Source organism: Glycine max, chromosome 11 (assembly GCF_000004515.6).
Source record: "Glycine max cultivar Williams 82 chromosome 11, Glycine_max_v4.0, whole genome shotgun sequence".
Lineage (NCBI taxonomy): Eukaryota > Viridiplantae > Streptophyta > Magnoliopsida > Fabales > Fabaceae > Glycine > Glycine max.
In genome coordinates this window covers 18,143,678-18,169,251 of record NC_038247.2, presented here as the reverse complement: position 1 = coordinate 18,169,251, position 25,574 = coordinate 18,143,678, and the positions used below count along the sequence as shown (strand labels likewise).

The window sequence follows — 25,574 nt, the reverse complement described above, 5'->3', positions numbered from 1 at the left end:
CCAAAACTACAATGAAAAAATTATAAATAAAAAAATATAACATATTTGGCATGGACCTTCAAATTAGTCTGAGCCTTCAGCAACAATTTAATATTCTTGGTAGTGCCTTTGCCTCTGGGCCTTCATCCTTCTCCACTTGGACCTTGTTAAGTATGTCTACTATCATTTGTTGGAGGATATCCACTGACTGTTTGGTCCTACTCCTGATCATAGGTCCCTGTATTTGGACAGTTTTAGGATTCTCATCAGCAAGTCCCTGTATTTGCCCGCAAAAATTAAAATAAAAAACTTAAATATATTTTTTTCATTTTTTCTATATTTTTATTTTATTTTATTTTTTGACTTTAAGATGTTTTAAATAATGTTTTAATAGTAAAAAAATACTTAAAACAATAATAAAAATCAACTAACACACTTTATAAAATAAAAATATTTATTTTTATATTTTTCACGAGATTAAAATAAAATATATATTGAGACGAAAAATATAAAATACTCAACTATAGAAGTCAAAATGTATTTAAACAATATATATATATATATATATATATATATATATATATATATATATATATATATATATATATATATATATATATATATAGTGTGTGTGTTTCTTTCCTTATCTTCGAAGTTCAAAGTGTAGGACGAGAAAGTAGACACAGCCATGTCCACTACTGGTACTGTTCTGGCTTCCACTCCAACACAAAGGTAGTAGAATCTTTCTGTCAGCTCCAACACCCTTTTGGAATCTATTGAAGCATATTCGGTTTCTCATGGTGTAACTTTGCATGCTCAGTCTTGAACTGATTTGTGATGACCAACTTCTGTTTTTAGTTTTGGATCTAGTAGTTCATGCAACTTGTCCTTTTTTTTTTTCATTTTTCTTTTGCTATGTCATCAGATTTTGTGTCACATAGTGGCTTGGAAATAAGTTTGATTATTGGAGCATCATACCCTTATGTTGCAGCAAGCTTTACTTCTCTCTCTCTCTCTCTCTCTCTCTCTCTCTTGTTTTAGTAAAATTACTAGGGAGAGTCTTGTGATTTTAACAAATGAAATAAGATATGTGCTCAGGTTTTTTCAAATTTTCAAGTTGTTGACTTCCTGGTTATTGCTGTCTGTTTACAAATTTAATTGATATTGTTTTCACCTATTTGGCTTATTTTCTGCAGTTATCTGCTTTTATTACTCTTACAATTATTCAAATGATTGAATTTGGGATTATTTCCAATCTTTGAGAGATTTTCTTTGTAAGAAATTTCCTCTTTCTTCACTGCTAGTTAACTATCAGATCCATATCAAATATCAATCTGTATTTGGTTCAAAATGGATTTAGGTTTGTTTTCATGTATGCTGTTAGTTCTCCCATTTTTCTTAAAGTGTTGTTTGACACCTCTGATGCTCAGATCTACTGTTTCTGAGCCAATCTTCAAACTCATTTCTAATTGAGTTTGGATTTTGTTTTCTATTACTGGAGGACTTTTTTTTTACTAATTTCTGGTTACTTTGCTTATGTGGCCATGTAGTGCAGGGTTAATTAGGACGAAAAATGATAGCACCTAAAATATGAGGTTAATAAGGATGAAAAACTACAGTACCTTATGTATGAGGGTAAAAGTAAATCGATAGTAATAAGCATAAGTTGAGCTTTCATAATAGGATGGATAAGAGTGAAGAAGATTACCTAATGCATTTTTCAAACAAGAAGAGTTGGAAGCTCTAAATGATTTGTTATGTTATGTGCTTCTATGCGAGTTGGTTAAATCCTTGTAACTAATTAACCATGATTTAGTTTCCTTGTCTGCTTTTCAGATGATTATGATATACAAACCCCTCAATTTAGAGACAAGCATTACGATGTTAAATGTAATTTATTTTAAAGCCAAATGAAACTTTCATCAGACACTTTTTGGTCTGGGTCAGTCTAATGAAGTTTCATTTTCCTGTAAAAAACTAAAAATAAATAAATAAATTGCATTCAACATCTTTTTGGTCAACAAAGGATAAAACATTTCTTGTAGAATATTGCAAGTTTCCCCAGGGGATTCTTCAAGTCAAATCTGGTTTGGGCTTGTCAAGGCTAATCTTGCAAACTGATTTTCAGTATAGTGAGGCAGCTTGCTATTTATACACAGCTAGTCTCCAAAATTATTTAGACTAAACACAACTAGAAGCCAATTTCAGCCTCATGATTTGTACAGGGGAACAACTTGATTAAATAATCTTCCATAGATATAGTATATTAAGTTATTAACACGTGTTTTACCATTCTTCCACTAATTCTGAGCCTAAGTATATTATGACAGGTTAACAAAAGTGAATAGTAAAATAAATTGATGGTATCCTTGTTTATATTTTTCTAATAATCTTATATGGTACAATGTTATTGTTATGTTTAGGATCTATATGTCATTGTCACTCTATACACCATGGTATAAAAACTGTTATGTTTGTAAATTGATCCTTCTCTTTTCTGCATATGATATGTAGTATTTCAATGGTCAATGATATTGGAATCATAAAGAGATTAATCATTCTTTTATTCTTTTATGCCCTGTTCATTTTTATCCACCTAGTGGGGTGAGATTTTGTCGTTGTTGTTGTATGCCAAGTTCATTTTTTATGGGAAGTTTAAGCTAGTTCCATTAAACGAGTTGTATGCATCATTTTATTACTTGCCCTATAACTTACAATTTTTTAATTTGGGCAATGGAGTTATCCATTTTCGAGCAATGTTGCTTTAATAATGGTTTAGAAATCTACATTTAGACTACTACCATTAATGGTATCATGAGTTTTCTAATGGTCCAGTGATTTCAATGTTACATATAGCACAATTTTGTGGGGGAAAGAACTATCTTTTTTACAAGAGAAAGTATCCAAGAAATATTGTCTGCTTCTGTTTTAAGTACTTTTCAGTGTTAGGAGTGATTCGCACCCTATCTTCGGTGCTCCCAAGTTCCAATTATGTGACTTCCAAGTTCTCTATTGTCTTTCTTTCAGGCTATTAGGCAAAGTGGCATTGGTTACTGGTGGAGCGTCTGGAATTGGAGAAAGCATTGTGCGCCTCTTCCATATCCATGGTGCTAAAATATGTATAGCTGATGTGCAAGACAACCTTGGAAAGCAGGTCTGTCAGTCTCTTGGTGATGAAGCAAATGTTGTTTTTGTCCATTGTGATGTTACAGTAGAGGATGATGTTTCCCATGCAGTGGACTTCACTGTGGGTAAATTTGGCACCCTTCACATCATAGTCAACAATGCCGGAATTTCTGGATCACCTTGTTCCGATATCCGCAATGCAGACTTATCAGAATTCGATAAGGTGTTTAGTGTAAATACGAAGGGAGTGTTCCACGGGATGAAACACGCTGCTCGAATTATGATCCCGAAGAAGAAGGGCTCAATCATTTCTTTATGCAGTGTAGCAAGTGCCATAGGTGGCTTAGGACCGCATGCATACACAGGGTCCAAGTATGCTGTATTGGGGCTCACAAAGAATGTTGCAGCTGAATTGGGGAAACATGCTATAAGAGTGAACTGTGTGTCACCTTATGGTGTTGCAACAGGTTTGGCCTTGGCTCATTTGCCTGAGGATGAGAGAACTGATGATGCCTTGGTCAGTTTTCGTGATTTTACTGGGAGAATGGCCAACTTGCAGGGGGTAGAATTAACTACTCACGATGTGGCTAATGCTGTGCTCTTCCTTGCAAGTGATGATGCTAAATATATAAGTGGAGAGAATCTCATGGTTGATGGAGGCTTCACAAGTGCAAATCACTCACTCCAAGTTTTTAGATGATTAATGGTATTTCATTGTTTGTTAGTTTACATAATTTGAGGCATTGCAATCCTGATGTCTAGTACAAGGGTTTTCAGTTAACATACAAAACAAAATGAAAATGCTCCTCTAAAGTAGTCTTTTTTAATTTATCCTTAAATTTTAGATGGTTAGATCATATTACACTTTAAATTAAATTCGTGTGAAACTTATCTCCTTTCAACGAAGGGAACAAACTGTCTTATTCTTCTCACCCGGTCAACTCTCAGCTTGGCTAATGCAAATTTATAGTTGTCTTGTCCAAACTTGTGTGAATTAACTGTTTTGATGTGAAAGAGCTTGTGCATGGGATATTCCAAATTGATTTGAAGAGCATATGTTGGGTTGAATTGATTTGAAGAGCCAACATTTCATCCTTCAGCCTAGGGCTTAACATGGTTCAGGTCGGGGCAAGTTATAGGAAATGTAAGAGATTGATTTCAAGAGCATGTGTTGGGTTGAATTGATTATTACCAAGTTTTGGTTAGTAACCCAATTTAATCCAAACTAACTCAACAATTTTATTGAATATTGAAGGGTTGTATGGATAAACTTTTTATAAGTATTTTTAACAATTTTTTATAAGTTAAAATTAAATTATGCATATTAGCTTTTCGATGGGCTAATATGAGAAGGCTGCAAATTAACTTATATATAAACTAATTTTAGCTTAGGTAAAAAGTTTATTTCTTTTTTTTTTCTTATTTTCTTTTTCTATAAGTGTTTATGGAGAAATTTAATCCAACAAGGTCTAAGTGAGTTTACCTCTTATGTGAAAATAATTATACTATCAGTTAATAAAAAATTAATAAATTGTTGATATAACTTTTAAAATAATCATTATAAAAAAAAAATTTAAGGTAATTATTATTAAAAAAGTAAATAAATTTTAAATGATATAATAAAAATCCTTCCCAGTATCATTGCTTACACTATTTATTCATATTAAATTTCATAGTACATATTTGTTTGTCTCTTGGGCTAGTAGCACTATCAAATACAAATCATCGCAAGCAAAATATAACCTTATTTAATTTTCTATAAACAAAATAGTGTTTGTAAAATCGATTGGTGAGGCAAGGTCGAATGTCAAAAATGACTTCATTGCGTTCCTCAATTGATCTAGTGGATTTACTCAACTTTAACATGTGATTACCCTACTTCAACCTTACAAACAAGTATATTAAATATGAATAATTAAGCATTTTTAGCTACATCTAGGCCCATTTCACATTTTTCTGTTCCAACCAATCAATTTCTTCTTCTCACATACTAATATTGTTGACCCTTAAATTTTAAAAGTAGTTAATCAAAATTTTCTTAAAAAATAAGAATTTAAAAAATTACTTTATAAAGGATTAGAACCATAGTCCTTGAAATAAAGAAAACAATCTTTTATCACTATATCCAAATGTTTATTTAAATATTTAGTGCAAAATATAGTAAAAATATAAATTTTATGTAAAAATAATTTAAAATTCAAAATTTATTATTTTTTAATTTATTATATTTTTTAATCTTATATATTATCTCTTAAAATATAACATATATGATTAAATCCTATTTTTAATAAATTAGAATATATATATATATATATATATATATATATATATATATATATATATATATATATATATTTATATAAGTTTTTTTTGTTTTATATATTATATTTATCTTTTCAAATAATACTTTTGATTTAGTGATAATATTTTTTATTTATATTAAAATATTCATGTTATTTATTTTAATATAGATAAAAAAAAATAATGTCAATAAAATACGTACATAAATATTTAAAAAATAGAAAATACTGTCATTTTATTTTAATATAAGATATTATTAAATTTTATTTTCACATAAATTAAAATATATATATATATATATATAAGTTTTTTATTTTATATATTATATTTATCTTTTCTAAATAATACTTGTGATTTAGGGATAATATTTTTTTACATATATTAAGATATTCATGTTATTTATTTTAATATAGATAAAAAATAATGTCAATAAAATACATACATAAATATTTTAAAAAATAGAAAATGCTGTCATTTTATTTAATAATGTATCTTTTCTATATAATTTAATTCTTTAAAAAAATCCATACCTGATTAAATAAATTTAAAGATAAATAAAAATATTATTATAATAAATAACAATAATATCATAATATAGGTAAAAAAATATTATCATTAAATCATATATATAAATATTAAAAAGATAATAAAATATTTTCATTTTATGAAATTATAATTCATGTCAAAAAATATATATTAAAGATAAAATTTATATTATATATTTACTTTATAAAATAAGTTTTAAATAGTGTGATAAAAATACATAAGATTATAAAAATATAATATATAAAAGAAAAATAAAGCTTATATAAGTATACATATTTTAATTTATGTGAAAATAGAATTTAATCTTATATATTATATTTTAAAATATAATATATAAGGTTATCAAAATATAATAAATTAAAAAAATTTGAATTTTAAACTATTTTCACATAAAACATATATTAATACTATATTTTTCACTAAATATTCAAATGAGCATTTGGGTATAGTGATAAAAGAGTGTATTTTTTTATTTTAAGTATCATGGTTTGAGTCCCTCCTAGAATATTTTTTAGTTTTTATTTTAAAAAAAATTACCAATCTCATATCTACCAACAGAGTTGTAATTAATATTAGATATTATATTCATATGACTTACATATTAATTTGAAAGACCGTCTATACTATTATAATAAACAAATAATATGTATTAAGGTTATCCTTTTTTTATTAGCGGAAAGGCGGGACAACTATCGTGCTTGTATGCATGTATTTCTATTGCGTTAAAATTGATATATCACATGATTTATTTTATTATGCAGTCACATCTATCTTAATTTTAGTTTAGTATGCTTTCTTAATGCATGTTATATATTTAGATTTTTGTACTTGTTATGCCTTTTTTCGTAATTCAATTTTTTTTTTTTTTACATTGTATGCAATCCTACCGTAGTAGTACAAAGAAATAAACAATATGATTGATATATTACACTAATTATTTTCAGCACAATAAAAATGCGCTTACACACTAAACACCAATAATATTTTGACACAAACACAACAGTGATATTATTATCCGTTGATGTGTATATTTAATTTAGTTTACTATTGTACATGTGTGTCTTATTTTCTATTGCATTAACTTATTTTTATGATGATAAATTTTTTAACATTTTTTATGAGATAAGACATAAGTCATACTTTTTTTTAAAGGACATAAGTCATATACATAAAACTTATAAATCTTACACAAAACCCCATAAATCTTTTTTTTGTTGTGTACTTGTTGGATTTAATGTTGTACATAAAAACTTAAACAAATAGGGTAAAACTTATAAAAGAATGATTGATTTATAGTAAAATATTAGTCTTTCTACTTAAAACCCAATTAACATATCAATTTATTATATTCATAGATGGAAAATTAAATTAAATTCTATTTTGTTCTTGTATGCAATGATGAGATCTGGGTCGTCTAATTTGGAACATTTGCTTGCAGAAATCTTTTTAAAACTCAATTAGCTATAACAATTGCGTTGCCATAGGTTGTTTAAAATATTCGATATTATCATCACCTTTTATCATTAAAAACTGAAAATTAAAATAATTGGATTATATATAATTTGAATTTATTGGATGGAAAATATTTTTGGGTAAGTTAACTTAAAAAGGAACAAATGTTTTGAAAAAAAAAAAACACTCCTCTTTATTTATAATAATGAGAAAATACAACATAAAATAAAGAGGAGCAACACCACAAATAAAGAAACTTCCAAATTTTTGTTGGAACAAACTAGACAAATTTATAATTTTTTCTTCCACATGACTCCCTCTCTCACTTAGGTGATGATCCCCTTTTACATAATTCTTTTCATCTTCAAAACTTGACCCAACATTTCTACTTTACAAATCAAATAATATCTTTAAAATCTAATCAAATCACAAAGATAAAATAATATTTATAAATCTAAATAGTATTGAATGGTGATCCTTCCGGATAATTTTTAGGCTGGATAATTTTTTCTCATCTTAGACCTCCTGCGTATAGACCTAACATCCTAATTGTAGATAAGAAAATAAATTCATGCTTTATAAATCAAATGATATCTTTAAAATTTAAACAAATCCTAAAGATAAAATAATATCTTCTAAATCTAAATCTAAAGAGTATGATAAATGTAGAAGCAAAGCTTCAAAGATGAATCAAAAGATTCAAAGATATTTTGATGATAACAATGATGACAACAAAAGATGATGACAAAGGTGATGACAAAAAGCTCAAAGGTCAATCAAAGGATAAGTTCAAGATGTTCAAGAAGGAATCAAGAACAATTCAAGACTCAAGAGGAAAAGTTGAAGAACACTTCAAGATTCAAGAAGAAGGTTAAATTCAAGAATCAAGATTTAAGGATCAAGCTTCAAGAATCAAGATCAAGATTCAAGAATCAAGAGAAGACTTAATCAAGATAAGTATGAAAAGGATTTTTTACAAAACATGTTTACCAAAGAGTTTTTACTCTCTGGTAATCGATTACCAGATTGTTGTAATCGATTACCAATAGCAAAATGAATTTGAAAAAGTTTTCAAATTGAATTTACAGCGTTCCAATTAATTTCAAAAAGCTGCAATCGATTACAATGTTTTGGTAATCGATTACCAGTGCCTTGAACGTTGAAATTCAAATTCAAAAGTGAAGAGTCGCATCCTTTCACATAAAAGCTTTGTGTAATCGATTACATTGATTCGGTAATCGATTACCAGTGATTGTTTCTGAATCAATCAAAAAGATGTAACTCTTCAAATAGTTTTTGACATTTTCAAATTGGTTTTTAAGTTTTTCTAAAAGTCATAACTCTTCTAATGGTTGTCTTGACCAGACATGAAGAGTCTATAAAAGCAAAGTTTTGTTTTGCATTTCAATCATCTTGATTACTTATTCAATCAATCTTTTACAAGCCCTAAATCTTTTTGAACTTCTTCTTTTCCTTCGTGTCAAAAGCTTTCCAAAGTTTTCTGATTTTCTAAACCTTGAAAACTTGTGTTATTCATCTAACCGCCTGAGAATTCTTTTGTATCCCCATTCACAAAGTATCAAAGGTTTAACCGCCTAAGATCTTTGTCTTAACACATTGGAGGATACATCCTTTGTGGTACAAGTAGAGGGTACATCTACTTGGGTTGTTGACTGAGAACAAGAGATGATACATTTCTTGTGGATTAGTGTGGAGGGTACATCCACTAGGTTCAAAGAGAACAAGGGAGGGTACATCCCTTGTGGATCTTTGCTTGTAAAGGAATTTTACAAGGTTGAAAGAAATATCAAGGAGCGCAAGTCATTTGGGGACTGGATGTAGGCACGAGTTGTTGTCGAACCAGTATAAAAACTCTTGTGTGTTTGTCTCATTCTTCCTTACTCTTTTACTTTTCGCTGTGCATTTAATTTCTGCTGTTACTTTATGTTAAGTTCCTCTTCTACTCCTCATTCTCTTAACAATTTGATAAAAGTCTTAGAAGAGTAATTTTTTAATTAGTAAAGAATTATGAATAATTAATTCAACCCCCTTCTTAATTATTCTGAGACCACTTATCCAACATAAAGATTTGAAATTATAAGTTAAAATTGTTCCTAACAATGAGATAAGAACCTGTTAAAAAAATGAAATGATACAAGAATATGGAGTTAGATAGAATAGAAAAAGGGGTAGTTTGGTTGTTAGGAAAGATAGGAGCCTAATTAAAAAATTCAGATTTTTAATATTTTTTAAAAATGGTCATGAGTTTCAACAAATGTTTTTTTTAAATAGTCTATTGTTAATTGGTACATTTTAAAAGTTAAAAAAATGGGAAGTTTAAGAAAAAATGATTACCTGGCTAGGAAAATATTAAACATGAATTTCAGTTAGATTAAAAAAAGATTTGTTAGTAAAATACTAAATGAGACAAAATAATTATGTACACCACTGAAAAATAGCCATTTATATATTGTTATAGATAGGTTATGAATATACATTGTAGTTTAAATCTATATTTCGTTTTAAATATTTTTCTGGTCTAGTAACTAATATTTTGTTTTTATAGAATATTTTTTTACATAAAAAAAACTACCCATTTTTTGAATTTTAAAATATTGTTTTAGTTAAAATTATGAGCTTCAAGAACAATAACCGAGCTGAAATAAAGTAGATATACAACACTAATTAAAAGAAAAACTAACACATAAAGGAAACTATTTGATAACACGTGATTAAGCATTGACATGAAAGAAAATTGCATTATTCCTTCTTATTCATTGATTAATAGGAGAAAGAAAAACAAAGAGATATTGAAGAATAAGTAACCAAAAATTGATAGATAAAAGCCTTATTGCTTCTTTGGTCAGGAACCGTTGTTCAAGTGCTGAAAAACAACCGGGTACAACATCTCCTTTCAAGTGCTGAAATAAAAACAGAAAAATTGGATTTTGTGAGCCATAGATTATCAAGTTCAAATAATTTTGAAACTGGGCTTAATAAACGTTGAAGATGAAAAATTGAAGCCAAATAACCCAAAAAAAAAAAGATTTTGCTTGAGGAGACAATGAAACTAAAAAAACAACTTAAAAATAGAAAGAGAGGAATTGAAGAAGGCAAAGAAGAATCAAATAGACAAACAGAAAAAGAAAAAAAAAAGAAAGAAAAAGGAGATGCTAAAACTTAAGAAATAACTGGTATCAGATGATAACAATAAATAAACAAATATCAAATTTTGCTTTGAAATATGCATCAATCGAGACTTAAAACGTTGATCCACATAATGGCTTTCTACTCTCCAGTTTAAAGATAAACAAACATGACTTCCACTCATTAGTAAATAATGTAACGAAAATAGTGCAATTCCTATTAATAGAAAGCTTTGGAAACAAGGTTCTCATACTCACGATTCTACGCAAACAAATAGAGATCCTGTAAATTCGACTCCTAGAATCGACTCGTAAACTCATAAGAGTTTACTCAATATAAAAAGAATATAGTAATATTCTTATATATAAAATCATAACTAAATATTTCAACCCTAAAATAAATTAAAATAATAAATTTTAACAATAATTCAATAAACTAATATAGTCCACACTCAATCAAGTATAAATTCATACAATACAAAACATAAATTCTTAAAATAAAAGAATTTAAAAAACATAGAAATAGTTTAAATGTCCATCAATCCTCTAATTAAATCATCTTTAATATCACCACCACCATCATCATCTTCAAACTCTTCCTCAGTGTTGAGAAGTGATCTTTAACATTGTCATTTAAAATCAAATTGTGAATATCAAATACATCCAAAGTTGGATCACTTAAACTTCCTCCAGCCAAGTCAATATTGTTTCCACGGCCACTTTCACCTAAAGGTTGCTCAACTTGGACATTGTCTTTATCAAAAATATTATCTACCTCTTTTGTAATCCACTCATCATCAGATTTCATATCTTCAAAAGGAAGATCGAACAACATTTTTTCTTATTTGTCCACTTTTCAGCTTCAAATTATACATCACATAAACTAAGTCATTTGTCTTTTTTATGCAAGCGGTAACTTCTCTTTGTATGAACCTATAAATAACATAAAAAATTGAAGTTCATAACTTAACTCCGAGTTTGGTCCAATTCTACCGAGTTTACTATCAATTCTATTCGATTTGCAATTCTACTCAGGATTTAACTTGTGAAGACACTGTGAAATTGTAAACCCGTACGATTTTACGAGTTAAATCACGATTTTGATAACCATGTTTGGAAATTATAGCATACTCAATAGAAATATGCCTACCTATATAACCAAATAAACAAAAGATAGAACTGAACTAATTAGGTTGAAAAGTGAAGTGGATTATAGGAAGACGGGCATGAAATGGATGAAAGTAGTGAAACATGATACAAGTTGAGTTTTCATAGTGAAATTAGAAGAAAAAATACATAACATATAAATAAGTTGATTGGTGACTTAATGGTCTTATCCATTATATCTATATGAGCAAGAGTAGATGATGCCCATGATGAACATTATGATCCGAATAACACTTCATGATCATAGAGATCATTATGATCATTTTCAATAGTTTCTTTTTGTTCTATAGCATCCAGATTCTTTGTTCTATAGCCATTTCCAATCATGTGCCTTTATTTCTTACATCATATTTACTGTTTTCTGTTGTTTAGAAATGGCTAATTACCATTGTTGTTATACAGGGCATGTAATTGTAAAAATATACTTGTACATGCATGCAAAGTAGAATGATCTCGACCAAAAATTCAATAGATGTTATTCCAAATACTACAAAACAAATTCTCATACTGTAGAATTCATCAAGCAATGTTTTGATTCAGATGGCGCATGATGACTGATTGTGCATTGCTACTTCAACAAAACTCAATACAATGCTAAAGGTTTTACGGATAAACAAGAGTAAAAAATGGGGACCAGGGTATTTTACACATTTAGACGATTGAATCAGAATCAACACACTGGATTAGTGATTGCTGCATCATCTGCAGAAGCCAGCACCAGTTGAGATTTAAGTATTGCTCCTTCTTGTCTAGCTTTTTTGCGTTCACGCCTCACTCGGAAGTACTCTCTCTTCCTTGCTCTATAGCTGTTGGGGTTCTCAGGCTGTACTTCTTGAGGGTAAACACTCACCTGTAATAAATAAACAACTTGCATAGCTCGTTAATTTGAATTTTCTAGGGTTATAGGCCACACCATCTAGTTGTAAGGAAACTCATTTAACCTTTTTCCTGTCAGGTCCATATTTCTCAAATTTTACAACTCCATCAATCAAGGAGAAAATGGTATAATCTTTGCCAAGCCCCACATTCTTTCCTGCATGAAACTTCAGGTTGGCAGAGAAAAATGATCAGAACATAGAGAACAGTGAGAATGACACTATGGATTATGGATTAGGCAGTGTTTTATTCTTGCTGTTGTGTGTCAAAAGGCATAATAGTTAATAGATAATAAAAGTTTAGCCCCTTTTTTAAAGGTTTAAAAGTGAATAAAAGATAATTTTTATTGTTTTTCATTTCTCAAGCATGACCTACCCCCAAAGAATATTCTCCTCTAGCTCTGTCACTTAATAGATTGATTGCACCTATGAGATCACCATTACTTTCCCAATAGCAATATAACACTCAATATAAACTGAAATTAGAAAATTCTTCCAGTGTGAAAGTGTGCTATAAAAGTTATGGAATAGCTCTACCATATTAAGCAACCATCAAAAGAAACTACGGCAATATTGTCGATTGCACAGTGCAACTTTGCTAGTCAGAAGACCCTATTCATTCTTTGTTCTTTTTGTATTATTCATTTTCTAGCCAATGCGTAGGGCACTAAACATTGATTATCAGATGTGCTTGCCATTGCCAATGCATATTCATGTCAAATTTTTATTCCCAGGCACTAATTCAGTAGTGATATTTTATTTGACAATTTCAATTAAAAAAAATACAATAAACAAATCACAAAAGCAAGAAAAGCTAATCCTTAAATCCTTAATCCATCACCATGTGCAAAATATCAAGCTCCCTTCACCATTTAAAAATTCAAAACAGAAGGCCACTCAAACTGTTAATCTGTAACCCAACGATTGACTACCATAACTAATTCTTTCTACCACAAATAAAACCTAAGCACAATACCTTAAGTTCTTTCAGTAATCAGTATTATCCTCCAATTAAAATTAGAATTTTACCTCTATAACTAACATCCACCTTTATTGCATAACCTAGGTAAAATTCCAATTTTGATCACATATTTGCACTAAAAGCATCTAACAATCGGAACCTAAGTTTTGTTTTTTTGAAAAGGACAGAACTTAGATGCAGTTTCTTTAGTACTTTTGAGTTTGTTCTCCAATCAGAATTGGAATTTCACCTTTGTAACCTAAAAACTCAAATGTATTTTCTTAAGTACTTTTGATTTTGTTCTCTAATCAGAATCAGAATTTCAACTCAACAATAATAAAAGTTTACATCAAAGATTAAATAGGTTTCTAAGGTGAAATTTCAATTCTGAGAAGACTAGAGGATAACACCACAAACACCTAATTAAGTGCATCTAAGTTTCATCTTTTTCAAAAATGACATTCATTCCTAGCCATAATAAAAGCGATAATATCATCATATACCTTAAAACAAGCTTACCTTTTACACACAACAGGGCAATTCATATAGCAAATCATCAAACTTAATTGACAGAGACCAATCAGGTGTTGTTTGAATAAACTTATACATAAACACTTATAGGAGGGAAGAAAAAAAACACAAGTAAAAATGAATTGAACTTCTATGGTAAGATAAAATCAACTTATGTATCTAAAGTTTTAGAGAAAATAGGTAAGAGAGCTATCAGAAAATTGAGATTGGATGCAAGTTACTCAAACTTGATAAGGCCAAATATCATAGAGTTCAAAGTAGAGAAGAGGAGAACCATAAAGTGACAGTGAGTATGAGTTCTATTTATAGAGCTCATTAGAGACAACAAACTCTATCAAACTGATAACACTCTTAACAAACTAACTACTCTTACCAAGAGCTTCATTCAAAGTAAATGGCATAAGTTGATTTTAGCTTACCTGTTCAATTCATTTTACTTTCTTATCATCTCTTATAAGTGCTTTGGAAGGGGTAAGTAAGACCACACACATTTCATTTCTAGCATAGTTAAGTGCACAAGTTGATTTTACCTTTTTAATTTCAATTCTTACAAGTGCTTACCGAGAATTACAATCAAAGAGGAGGCCTACTACGACTACAAGCATTTCATTTAGTAAAGAAAAAACCCACCATCAACTAATGTGAATTATAACACGGAGATATAAAGTTAACTTAGTTGCGAAGGGAGAAGGAAAGGAGAGAGAAGTTGCGAGCAGTGACTAATCCAGTGACAAATCCAGAAACCTTATAAAGGGGGCTGAATTTTTTTTTCTTCCTTTGTAATTATTTAAATGTCTAACTTTTAATAAATAATTTTTAAAAAAAATTTAACAAAATTGAAACTAATTTTTATATTAAATAATAATAACAACAAACACAACTACTTTTATACTAATTATCACTTTAAACATTACAAAACAATAAATACAACTAATTTTACATTCAAGTAAAAAAAATAATTTTACATAATTTTGCACTAATTTTACTAATCTCTCACGTGCTGAGATCATGTAAGAAGTTCACCTCTCCCAACATATGTTTTTCTCCAGAAGTACGGGCCAAGAATTAAAACCTATGACCAGATGTTTAAAGGATAAGATTATCTACCACAGACATGTCACACCTTATTGGTTAATTTTAATCCTTATTATAATAAGGACATACAAAATTAATTTTCAAAAATATATATACACATGAAAAGTTTCAAGGGAGGTGGGAAGGGGCCATTGCCTGCCCCCTCTTGTTTCGTCTCTTGTCGCGAGTTTAAATCTCTTAACAAAAATTAAGAACTAACATTTGCCGATAAAGAAAAAAAAAACGAGAATTAAAACAACACATTTAAGAAAATGGAGTAAGGGAGGGAGGGAGGCACCTTGGTTCCGCGCTGGCGGACGATGATGGAGCCGGGCTTGGCGACCTGGTCGCCGTATATCTTGACTCCGAGACGCTTGCCCTGCGAGTCGCGGCCGTTCTTGGTGCTGCCCGCCCCCTTCTTGTGGGCGTTCTCTATGGTCAGCGGGCAGCGCCGGGGCAGCGACACCACCGAGGTGGGACCCGCGCGGAGAGAATAACTACCACTTCCAGCGAAGAACGATGAGGAAGAAGAAGAAAAAGAGAGACCCTTGAATGCTGTTGCCAGGTTGAAGCTCATACACATTGACGCTGCTGCTGCCATGGCAAGTGGTTGAGCTTTTGAGAGATGGAAGCCACAGGTTTGGTTCCCTGGGAAATATAAGAAGGAGGTGGATGGATAAGAAATCAGAAGGGTGAGGGGAAATTTTTTGGAATATTTCAATTTGGATAAAATAAAATATAAAAAAAAAACACTATACTTTAATCTCTGAGTAAAAATTTAATTCTATAAATAAAAGTTATTTGTCTTAATTGCAAATTTAATCAAATGGATCTGTTTATTTTTTTTAATTTATTCTTTGAATTAAGTAACACACTCTTTTTGAGTTACACTCACCTATCCATCCATTTAGATGTTTGGTATAAAATATAATATTAATATAATTTTTATAAAAAATAGTTTAAAATTCAAATTTATTCTTTTTTTAATTTATTATATTTTTATAATTTTATATATTATCTTTTAAATATAGTATATAAGATTAAATTTTATTTTCACATAAATTAGAATATATTAATTTATATAAACTTTATTTTTATTTTATATATTATATTTTTACATTTTTATGTGTTTTTCTTATATTATTCAAAACTTATTTTATACAATAAAGATATAATATAATTTTTATCTTTAATTTTTTACTTTTTATATATAAATTATAATTTCATAAAATGATAATATTTTATTATCTTTTAAAATATTTATATATGTGATTTAATGATAATATTTTTTTATCTGAATTAAGATATTTGTGTTATTTATTATAATAATATTTTTTATTTATTTTTAACTTTATTTAATCAGGTATGTATTTTTTTTAAAAAAAATTAAATTATCTAATAAAGATACATAATTAAATAAAATAATAATATTTTTTATTTTTTAAAATATTTATGTACGTGATTTACTGACACTATTTTTTATCTATATTACAATAGATAACATAAATATATCAAAATATATATATATATATATATATATTCTAATTTATGTAAATATAGAACTTAATCTTATATATTATATTTTAAAAGATAATATGTAAGATTATAAAAATATAATAAATTTAAAAAATGAATTTTGAACTATTTTTACATAAAACTTATATTAATAATATATTTTACACAAAATATTTAAATGAGCATTTGTGTCTATTGGTAAATGAGTGTCCTTCTTGTTCTAAGGACCATGATTCTAATATTTCTTTAAACATTTTTTATTTTTTTAAGAAAATGTTAGTCAACTTTTTAATTTAGTCAACGGTTAAAATAGGGGGACTAATTTGATGAAATAGGGGAACATGCCTTACAATAAGTTATTTTATTGTTTTCTTTAATGAATTTAAAAATACTAGCAATATACTTTCTAACTCACTCCCTATTCGATGAAATTGATTAAAAATGTTTAAATATGTTTTTGATTCACGTAAGTTGGTGTTTTTTTTTTCATTTTTTGTCCTTATAAGTTTATTTTTTTTAATTGACTTAAATATGTTTCTAGTCTTTCTTCAAGCATTTTTAAATTTCTTATTTTTAAGAAAATGTTGGTCAACTTTTTAATTTAGTCAACAGTTAAAATATGGGGACTGATTTAGTGAAATAGAGGAACAGATCTTGCAATAGGTTATTTTATTATTTTCTTTAATGAATTCAAAAATACTCGCAATATACTTTCTAACTCACTCCGTGTTGGATGAAATTGATTAAAAATGTTTAAATATGTTTTTGGTTTTAGGTAAGTAGGTTTTTTTTTTTTTTTTTGTCCTTATAAGTTCTTTTTTAATTGACTTAAATATGTTTATGATCCTTGTAAGTTAACATTTTTTTTTCATTTTTGATCCAGTAAATTCATTTTCTAATTTTAATCTCTATAATATGCATCTTTTTGGTCGTGGTAAGATATTTTGTTCATTTCTAGTTCTGTAAGTTTGTATTTTCTCAATTTTGATCAAGCTCAAACTTATGAGAACTATAAATAAAAATATTAGAATCTTAAGGAGACTAAAATTGAAAAAATATAAACTTGCAAGGACTAAAAATGAACAAAAAAAACTTATAGCAACCAAAATTGATTTGGTGAAATAGGGGAACATACCTTGCAATAAGTTATTTTATTGTTTTCTTTAATGAATTTAAAAATACTAGCAATATACTTTCTAACTCACTCCCTATTGGATGAAATTGATTAAAAATGTTTAAATATATTTTTGGTTCACGTAAGTTGGTGTTTTTTTTTTTTCATTTTTTGTCCTTATAAGTTCATTTATTTAATTGACTTAAATTTGTTTGTAGTCTTTCTTCAAGCATTTTTAAATTTCTTACTTTTAAGAAAATGTTGGTCAACTTTTTAATTTAGTCAACAATTAAAATATGGGGACTGATTTAGTGAAATAAAGGAATAGATCTTGCAATAGGTTATTTTATTATTTTCTTTAATGAATTTAAAAATACTCGCAATATACTTTCTAACTCACTCCCTATTGGATGAAATTGATTAAAAATATTTAAATATGTTTTTGGTTTTAGGTAAGTTGGTGTTTTTTTTTTCATTTTTTGTCCTTATAAGTTCTTTTTTAATTGACTTAAATATGTTTATGGTCCTTGTAAGTTAACGCTCTTTTTTTTCATTTTTGATCCAGTAAATCCATTTTCTAATTTTAATCTCTATAATCTGCATCTTTTTAGTCATTGTAAGATATTTTGTTTATTTCTAGTTCCTGTAATTTTGTATTTTCTCATTTTTGATCAAGCTCCAACTTATGGAAACTATAAGTGAAAATATTAAAATCTTAAAGAGACTAAAATTGAAAAAAATATAAACTTTTAAGGACTAAAAATGAACAAAAAAAAACTTATAGCAACCAAAATTGAAAAAGTATCAACTTACATGAACTAAAATTGGATTACAAGGACAAAAAAAATACAACCTTATAGAAACCAAAAACATAATTAAGCATTTCTAATTTTAGCCTTTGTAAGTTTGTGTCTTTCCAATTTTGCTCACTGCACCATATTATGCTCATTTTTAGTCCTTGTGAGTTTATGCTTTTTCAATTTTGGTCTCTATAAGTATTAAAAAACACAAGCTCACAAGTATTAAAAATGAACAAAATATTTTACGGAAACCAAAATTGAAAAAACATCAACTTATAAGGACTAAAATTAGAAAAATAAACTTACAGGAACTAAAAATAAAAAATACTAAAAACCAAAAATATATTTAAGTCAGTTAAAAATTACAAATTTGCATAGATCCCACAACTCATTTAATTATTATTTCTCCGACTTTTATAGTTTTCAATAAATTCCAACAGATAATGAAATGAGTGTTAAAAAAATGTGTATAACACTACTCCTACCCAACACAATGGAATTTAATAAAATTTAGAATAAAATATAATTTAATTTAAATTTAAAGATGATATCATACTTATAAAAAATTAATATAACCTAATTAAATTAAAAAATCATAGAAATTATTATAATTTGTAAAAAAATTTAAAAGATAAAAATATTGTTGTAAATTTTCATTTTCATTTCAAAAGAACTTTTTAAAAATATTTAATTAAAGGGAAATCATGAGGTAGACAAGAAAAGTTATGACATTTATTTTTAAGAATTTGAAATTCAAATCTCCTACAATAAGTTACATCTCTTATTAATGTCAAGAAATCAAGGGGGAGACCATGGCAATTATGAAAAGGTTGGCTAATGCAATCAACAAATATGTGCAAATTGTTTTTTTTTTTTCATCCTTTTTCTCCTATTAATCTCTCTCCCTCCTTATTCATGGGTGGGTTTTATCTTTGCAAGAATTTTGTAACCTTAAATTCTCTAAAATATTTTTGTTGTATCCATAGAGGTTTGCGTGTGAGACACCGCGAATAAATCTTTGTAGGTCAGTGACTGCCACACAAAAAGTTCAACTGTGTCCGTGAATTTTGACTTCAGCAGCAACAAATATATTTATAATAACAATACTTTAAATTTAAATAAAATTACAAAAAAAAAATTAAATTTATCTCATTCTGATAATTTGTAAGTTAAAATCACTTTGTAACAATAGAATGAGAAAAATATAAGACTGGATATTAGAAGAATGGAAAGAGTAAAGAGACTCTTTATTTAAAGTGAATATTTAAATTTATGATGTAGGGATAGATCAATTTTTAATAACTTTTAAAATTAACAATACTTATTTGGTAAATGAAAATATTTTTACAACTTTTTATATTTGTACAATTTCATGTTTATTAAATTATAGGATTTATTTTTTATTTGAAAATAGTTTAACATAATAAAAAAAGTGATAGATTTGTTTATTTTATATAATGGTGATAGTGAACTTATATATATAAGAGATGTATGAACTAATTCAAAATTTATAAACTAAAGTAATTAAAAGCTGAATTTAGATGATGGGAGGAAGGCAAATATATACAACTTTGCTAGCACCTAAAACCGTCGCTAATAACTGGTTTTCATTGCCAGTCATTTTAAACTACAATGGAGAAGTGAACAGCTGAAAATATAATATTATGCAAAAATAATGAGAAAATCTATGATCAAACCCTTATGGAGTCATAACGAAATCTGCCAAAAATTTGGATAATAGACAATTCATGCCTTGATAATTTAATAAGGTAAGAACTGGGGTGATTTATCCAAACTCAAATCCATGCATTAATGTGATATCAATAAGTTTGCAGACAACCATCACATAAATCTCATCTACTTCTTCATGGTTCCTTTGAGTTTGTTCTGAAAATTTTGAATTGTTATATAAATTGGTCTTTTTCCTGTGTTGTTTCTAAATATTTTAGGTTATGAAGCAATAATAAGGTATGCATAATTGTCACGATAGTATCATCTAAATTTTTTTAGCACATATGTGTAAAAAATTTCTTAAGGGGTTTCCTAGACTATCAATGATAGGAAACAACAGGATCTTGAAACCTATGGTTCTCACAAACAATCAGTAAACAACAATAGATAATGATGTGTACCTTTCTCCTTTGGAAGACTTGTACCTTTCTCCATAGGAACTTCTCTCCGGTGCACTTTGATTTCCTTGAAAGATGAGAGAAATAAGATTTCACTTCCTTTGACCTTTCTTTTCTGCCTCTCTCCGTTCGTGATGACTATGAGTGAGAGAGATCACTTTTCTGGTGAGGAAGGGGACCTTATTTCACGTTAGTGGGTATTAAGCCCCTTTTATAACCACTACTCCCATCAAGTAGCAGTCAATCCTAGAAACTTCTCATATTAAGTCCAATTACAATTTAGTCCTTAATCGTTAATTATTTACTTATTAGTCCCTACATAAGTCACATGCCTTTCACATGAGACATAAATTCTAACAGTATGCTCTTTAGATTCTTACCGTATCTTCTTGTCTTTTTTCAATTTTGAGCCAAAAAATTTAAGGTTATGGTTGGTAAGATATTTCGGTTAGTTTATAATTTTTTTATTACTTAAAAAATTTATTTGATGATCTGATAAATAATTTTTTTTAGTAACTTACCAATAATTTTTAGCGTTTTTTAAAATACTGCTTCAAGTAGTGTTTTTTTAATTTTTTTAAAACATTATCTTTTAACTTTTTGTATTTTCTTTTGTTTTTATCCTTGATATATATATTTATTTTTCTTGTTATCTTTTTAAAATAAATTATAATTTTATTATTTTTATGTCATTTTATATTTTTCAGCTACTTCAATAGTTAATTTTACTGAACACTTCTAAATTAATAAACTTATTTTATAAACTAATTTTTTAGTTTTTAACGGTTAACTTTTCAACTTCTAACTAGTTTTCTAATTTGTTAATTTTTGGCTAACTTTTTAACTTTCCAGCTAATTTTATTGAATATTGCGTTTAAGCCTTTAAAGTTTTGAAGTTTAGAAAACAAAATACTTTAGGGTAAAAAAAAAATCGTGTGAAATGAAAATATGAATTTAGAAGTTTAAAAAGTGTTGCTCACTCTATACCAATGACAACCACTGAATGTAGATCACCATAATCAAACCTATATTATAAAATGAGGCTTTTGATCTTCAGTGAAAATTTGTCATACTTGTCATATCTTTCTCTACTCTTTCCAAAGCTGAAGAAATAATTACCGATGGAGAATTTATAACTTATTTAAGTTTTTTATGCATTCCTGGTGTGTGTGATAAAGAGAGGAAGGACTAAAGCTGTGTTTTCACTTTGTAGGACTAGTAACCTCACAGAACTATTTATTTATTTTTATCTTGTTTGATAAATCATAAAGCAGCAAAATGAAAGAAAAATACCCGAATACAACCTCTGAAGTTTTTTCCCCGTTTCATCCCAATTTTGGGGGTGGGTGAAGATCATTTTGGTAAACATAAAGTGATATTAAGCTGATTTCTGCCCTTAAGCTATCAAACATAAAAAACATATTCTCTTAATATATTAACTTTCCTTAGCCACCTGACATCCAAACTCAGTAATAGACACAGGAGGAGTGTTTATTGTTTAGAAAAGTGAATAATTTTTTTATGTCGCATTTGTATATTCTACTCAATTTATATTTTATATGCCACTAATATATAATGGTTCAAATGACAAGTTTTACATAAAAAGTCAACCGTATTTGTATATTCAACTCAACTTATATTTCATACGCTAAATTGTGATTTTGAGAGCGAACTCTTTTCCCGATGTCCCGTCAATATTTTTATTTGAACATTAAATTTACAGGGATTCTAGCATATCACTACAAAAACAATTCCCAGACGTGATGTGATAGGAATTTGTAGTTTAATTAGCAGAATAGTTTAGTTCATACTTTTAGATAACGGATTTTTTTTCCTCATGCAGAAACATCATTGAGTATTTTTTAACTTATTGGATTAAAAATTAATCTTTCATACGTAATTATTATTGGTCTAATGAAATTTTATATATAGAAAAAATCAAACATGAATTATTTCACTAAATATGTAAATGTTTGGGTTTATATTTGAATTGTAGAGACATATGTTTCCAGACACATCTAACGGATAACCCAAAAGATATCTAGGTGATGCTTTTCAGAATGTATTTTGAAAGGTCTGGAATACTCAAATATTTTTTATATCGTTTCTCTACATGTGAATGTAATGGATTTTATACTATTATGTCAATTTTATGTGATAGTTTTAGATAATTAATTGAACTTATTTGATAATTAATTAATTAAAGATATAATCGAATTGGAATTTTTAAAATTCATATTTTATATATTGAACTAAAAAGAGTTAATATGTACTATCTTTTTTACACCCATACATAACAAAAGAAAAAGAAAAGTACATGTTCACATTTTATTCATCTTCTGTATGATTATGTACTACCCGGTAAATGAGTTTAAGACACAGTTAGTGGGCTTTAGGGTGCAAGAGTGAATCGTACTTTTTTTTTATAATAACTTCTTTTTTGTGGTTAAAACTTAAAAGAGAAATTCACTTATATGATTTTTAATATATTTTATTATAAAAATTAATAAACATATCATACATAATGATTTCAATTTATGATGTAAATTACTTTATACTATCAAATATATATCTTTTTTTTATTGATTTTTGTTATCAACTGACATGGACTAATCTTACCATTCATAAAATGTTGACTCATCACATATTCATGGAACTAAAACCAATCTCTTCTCTATAGTCTTGAAGGTGTTGTGCATCTATACATGCTTATAATAAAAATATCCAAACAAGATCATAAACCCAAGCACCCAATACTAATCGGTTCTAATGAAAGTTGTCTCCGACTTTACCCTTAACATAGAAATTTGCATCTTCAACTCTTGGATTCAAGAGATGGAGATCCCGCTCAAGAGAGCTCTTGATCTAGAGTCGAACCGCAATGGCGAAGCACGATGGATGGATTCCACGGTGGCTTTGGCGTGCTTACATATACTCTGATGCTCAAGTCAATAATAGCTCAAGGTGGAGTGAGGAAAATGAAATGGAGTTAGTTATCATACTCCCTGTAATCATTGAGAAGGTTGTTGCCCTAAACCGGTTACCAATGTTTTCGGTGTAGGCTCATAAGGGGAAACAAGACCTTGGTTCTGGGCAGACCGAGTTAGGGGAGTAATCTGGTTTACTTGTCGTCAGATTTATCCTCCAGAACATCGAGTTATTATTCTGTAGAGCACCTTTACCTAACATGGTTCGTTGATATCTTCTACGTGTACCTAGGTGGTGTTCTTTTCATTAAAATGTCAAAGGAAAGTAACAAACTTATGCTCAGCTCACAACATTAACGAGGCTCAAGTACTGAATATCAATCAACTTGTAAAGTAAATAATAATTACAACGATCTTAAAAATTCCCTCCTAATTTCTGAAATAACAATTGCCTTTGCCTCGTACCATACACGCATGACATCTACATTCCACAACAAGAATCAAATCAATCCGAATTATAACACACCAAAATGATGAGATAAAATATTAAAAATCTCATAATCGCAAATGGGTTTCCATATTCCGCTGGTTGTCCCAGCCTTATTTTTCAGTCAGGACATTCAACAAACACGTTGCGTGCCCTTTGCATTCCACGAGTTTACAAAGCATCACAAACTCCAGGACCGAAACGGAAATAAAAAAAAAAACTAAATGCAAATCAATCTTTATTGTCTGAAATAAAAGACGAGTCAGTGGTTGCGACATCGTGCTGTTGTTGTTGCTGTTGTTGTTCGGCGTTCATGAGTGTTTCCATTTCCCTTATTCTTGTGCGCATCACGTTCGTAACAAGAACTGTCACAAAAGAAAATGAGTATAATGAATATAATTAATTAACTGAGGGACAAAGGATAGGAAGAGAGGGTACTTACTAGCAGCGGTTCCAAAGGTCCAAATCCATAGGATCTTCACGCCGAGGCTCTTCGGTTCCCGCGGCATGATGAAGTTCAGTTCAGCAAAATGCACAAAGTGCAAATTTTTCAGATGAAAAACCAGAAAACTGATATTAGTAATGTGGGCTTTGTTATTTTCATCCCTAGTTTTGCCAAGTTACACCCTATAATGGTCTTTTTTTTTTTTGCGTTAGGTCAAAAATCATGGACGTCCTTCAACCTACTAGGTGAGAGACTAATCTCACCTGTGATTCATGATTGTTGTTGTCTAAGAAAATTTTACATACGGTGGGAATCAAATACAAATTCTCCCGTTAAATAGATCGTTCGTTCTCATTCACGTAAACACAACAAGTCGTACATCACTACGCCAAATGTTTGGGTTAAATATTTGACTAAAACCAACCTATCATGGTGTTAAAATTAATTAAGTTTAGGCTAAAATATATTTTTTGTCCTCATAAATATAAAAATATTAAAATTTGTTTCTTACATACGAATATATCATTCAATACTTTTAGTCTTTTCTGTTAAGGCATACAAGATGTTTTGAAAGCTAAATATCTTTACAAAAACTTACAGAAAGTTTTACAAGAAAAAATGAAAGAATAATTCACATATATTATTCGTATCTTGTTTCTTTAAGGTCTCTTCTATATATAATCTTCATCTCCAAGTATTCGTTGTCTCACAATGGATGAATTTTTCACTCTATTATTCGTCTAAAGTATTGAACCCATTGGGACATTTAAATTAAATGTATGTCATTTCTTCATGTAAAGTCCATGATGATAGGTCACTGTGTCTTATACTTCACCAGAGAAGTCACTTCTTTCATTATAGTAGGTACTATAACAACAGAGTGTAGCTTTTGATGAGGATCAACATCTTGTAGACTTCATTTATTCTTGATAGGACTTTGATAGATACTAGGAGAATGTTTTATACATGAAATAATTTCAAACACAAAGTATTTAATGA

The 25,574-nt window shown here is 28.4% G+C and overlaps 2 protein-coding genes and 1 long non-coding RNA gene across 3 annotated transcripts; 1 reads left to right on the top strand and 2 right to left on the bottom strand.

Moving 5' to 3' along the window:
• Positions 1 to 602: 602 nt before the first annotated feature.
• On the top strand, positions 603 to 4,037 carry LOC100786658 (xanthoxin dehydrogenase). The gene is made up of 2 exons (XM_006591097.3): positions 603 to 711; positions 3,007 to 4,037. Exons 1-2 carry the CDS (start codon positions 668 to 670, stop codon positions 3,803 to 3,805), a joined length of 843 nt encoding a protein of 280 aa, XP_006591160.1. The 5' UTR covers positions 603 to 667; the 3' UTR covers positions 3,806 to 4,037.
• Positions 4,038 to 12,170: 8,133 nt separating this feature from the next.
• Positions 12,171 to 16,054, bottom strand: LOC100801145 (50S ribosomal protein L27, chloroplastic). Its single transcript, XM_003538179.3, has 3 exons — positions 15,457 to 16,054; positions 12,659 to 12,760; positions 12,171 to 12,567 (listed from the first exon to the last, which is right to left on the bottom strand). Exons 1-3 carry the CDS (start codon positions 15,757 to 15,759, stop codon positions 12,388 to 12,390), a joined length of 585 nt encoding a protein of 194 aa, XP_003538227.1. The 5' UTR covers positions 15,760 to 16,054; the 3' UTR covers positions 12,171 to 12,387.
• An 8,120-nt stretch (positions 16,055 to 24,174) lies between these two features.
• LOC100786147 (uncharacterized) lies at positions 24,175 to 24,863 on the bottom strand. The gene is made up of 2 exons (XR_416813.4): positions 24,573 to 24,863; positions 24,175 to 24,495 (listed from the first exon to the last, which is right to left on the bottom strand). It is a non-coding gene; the product is annotated as an uncharacterized lncRNA (long non-coding RNA).
• Positions 24,864 to 25,574: the final 711 nt, after the last annotated feature.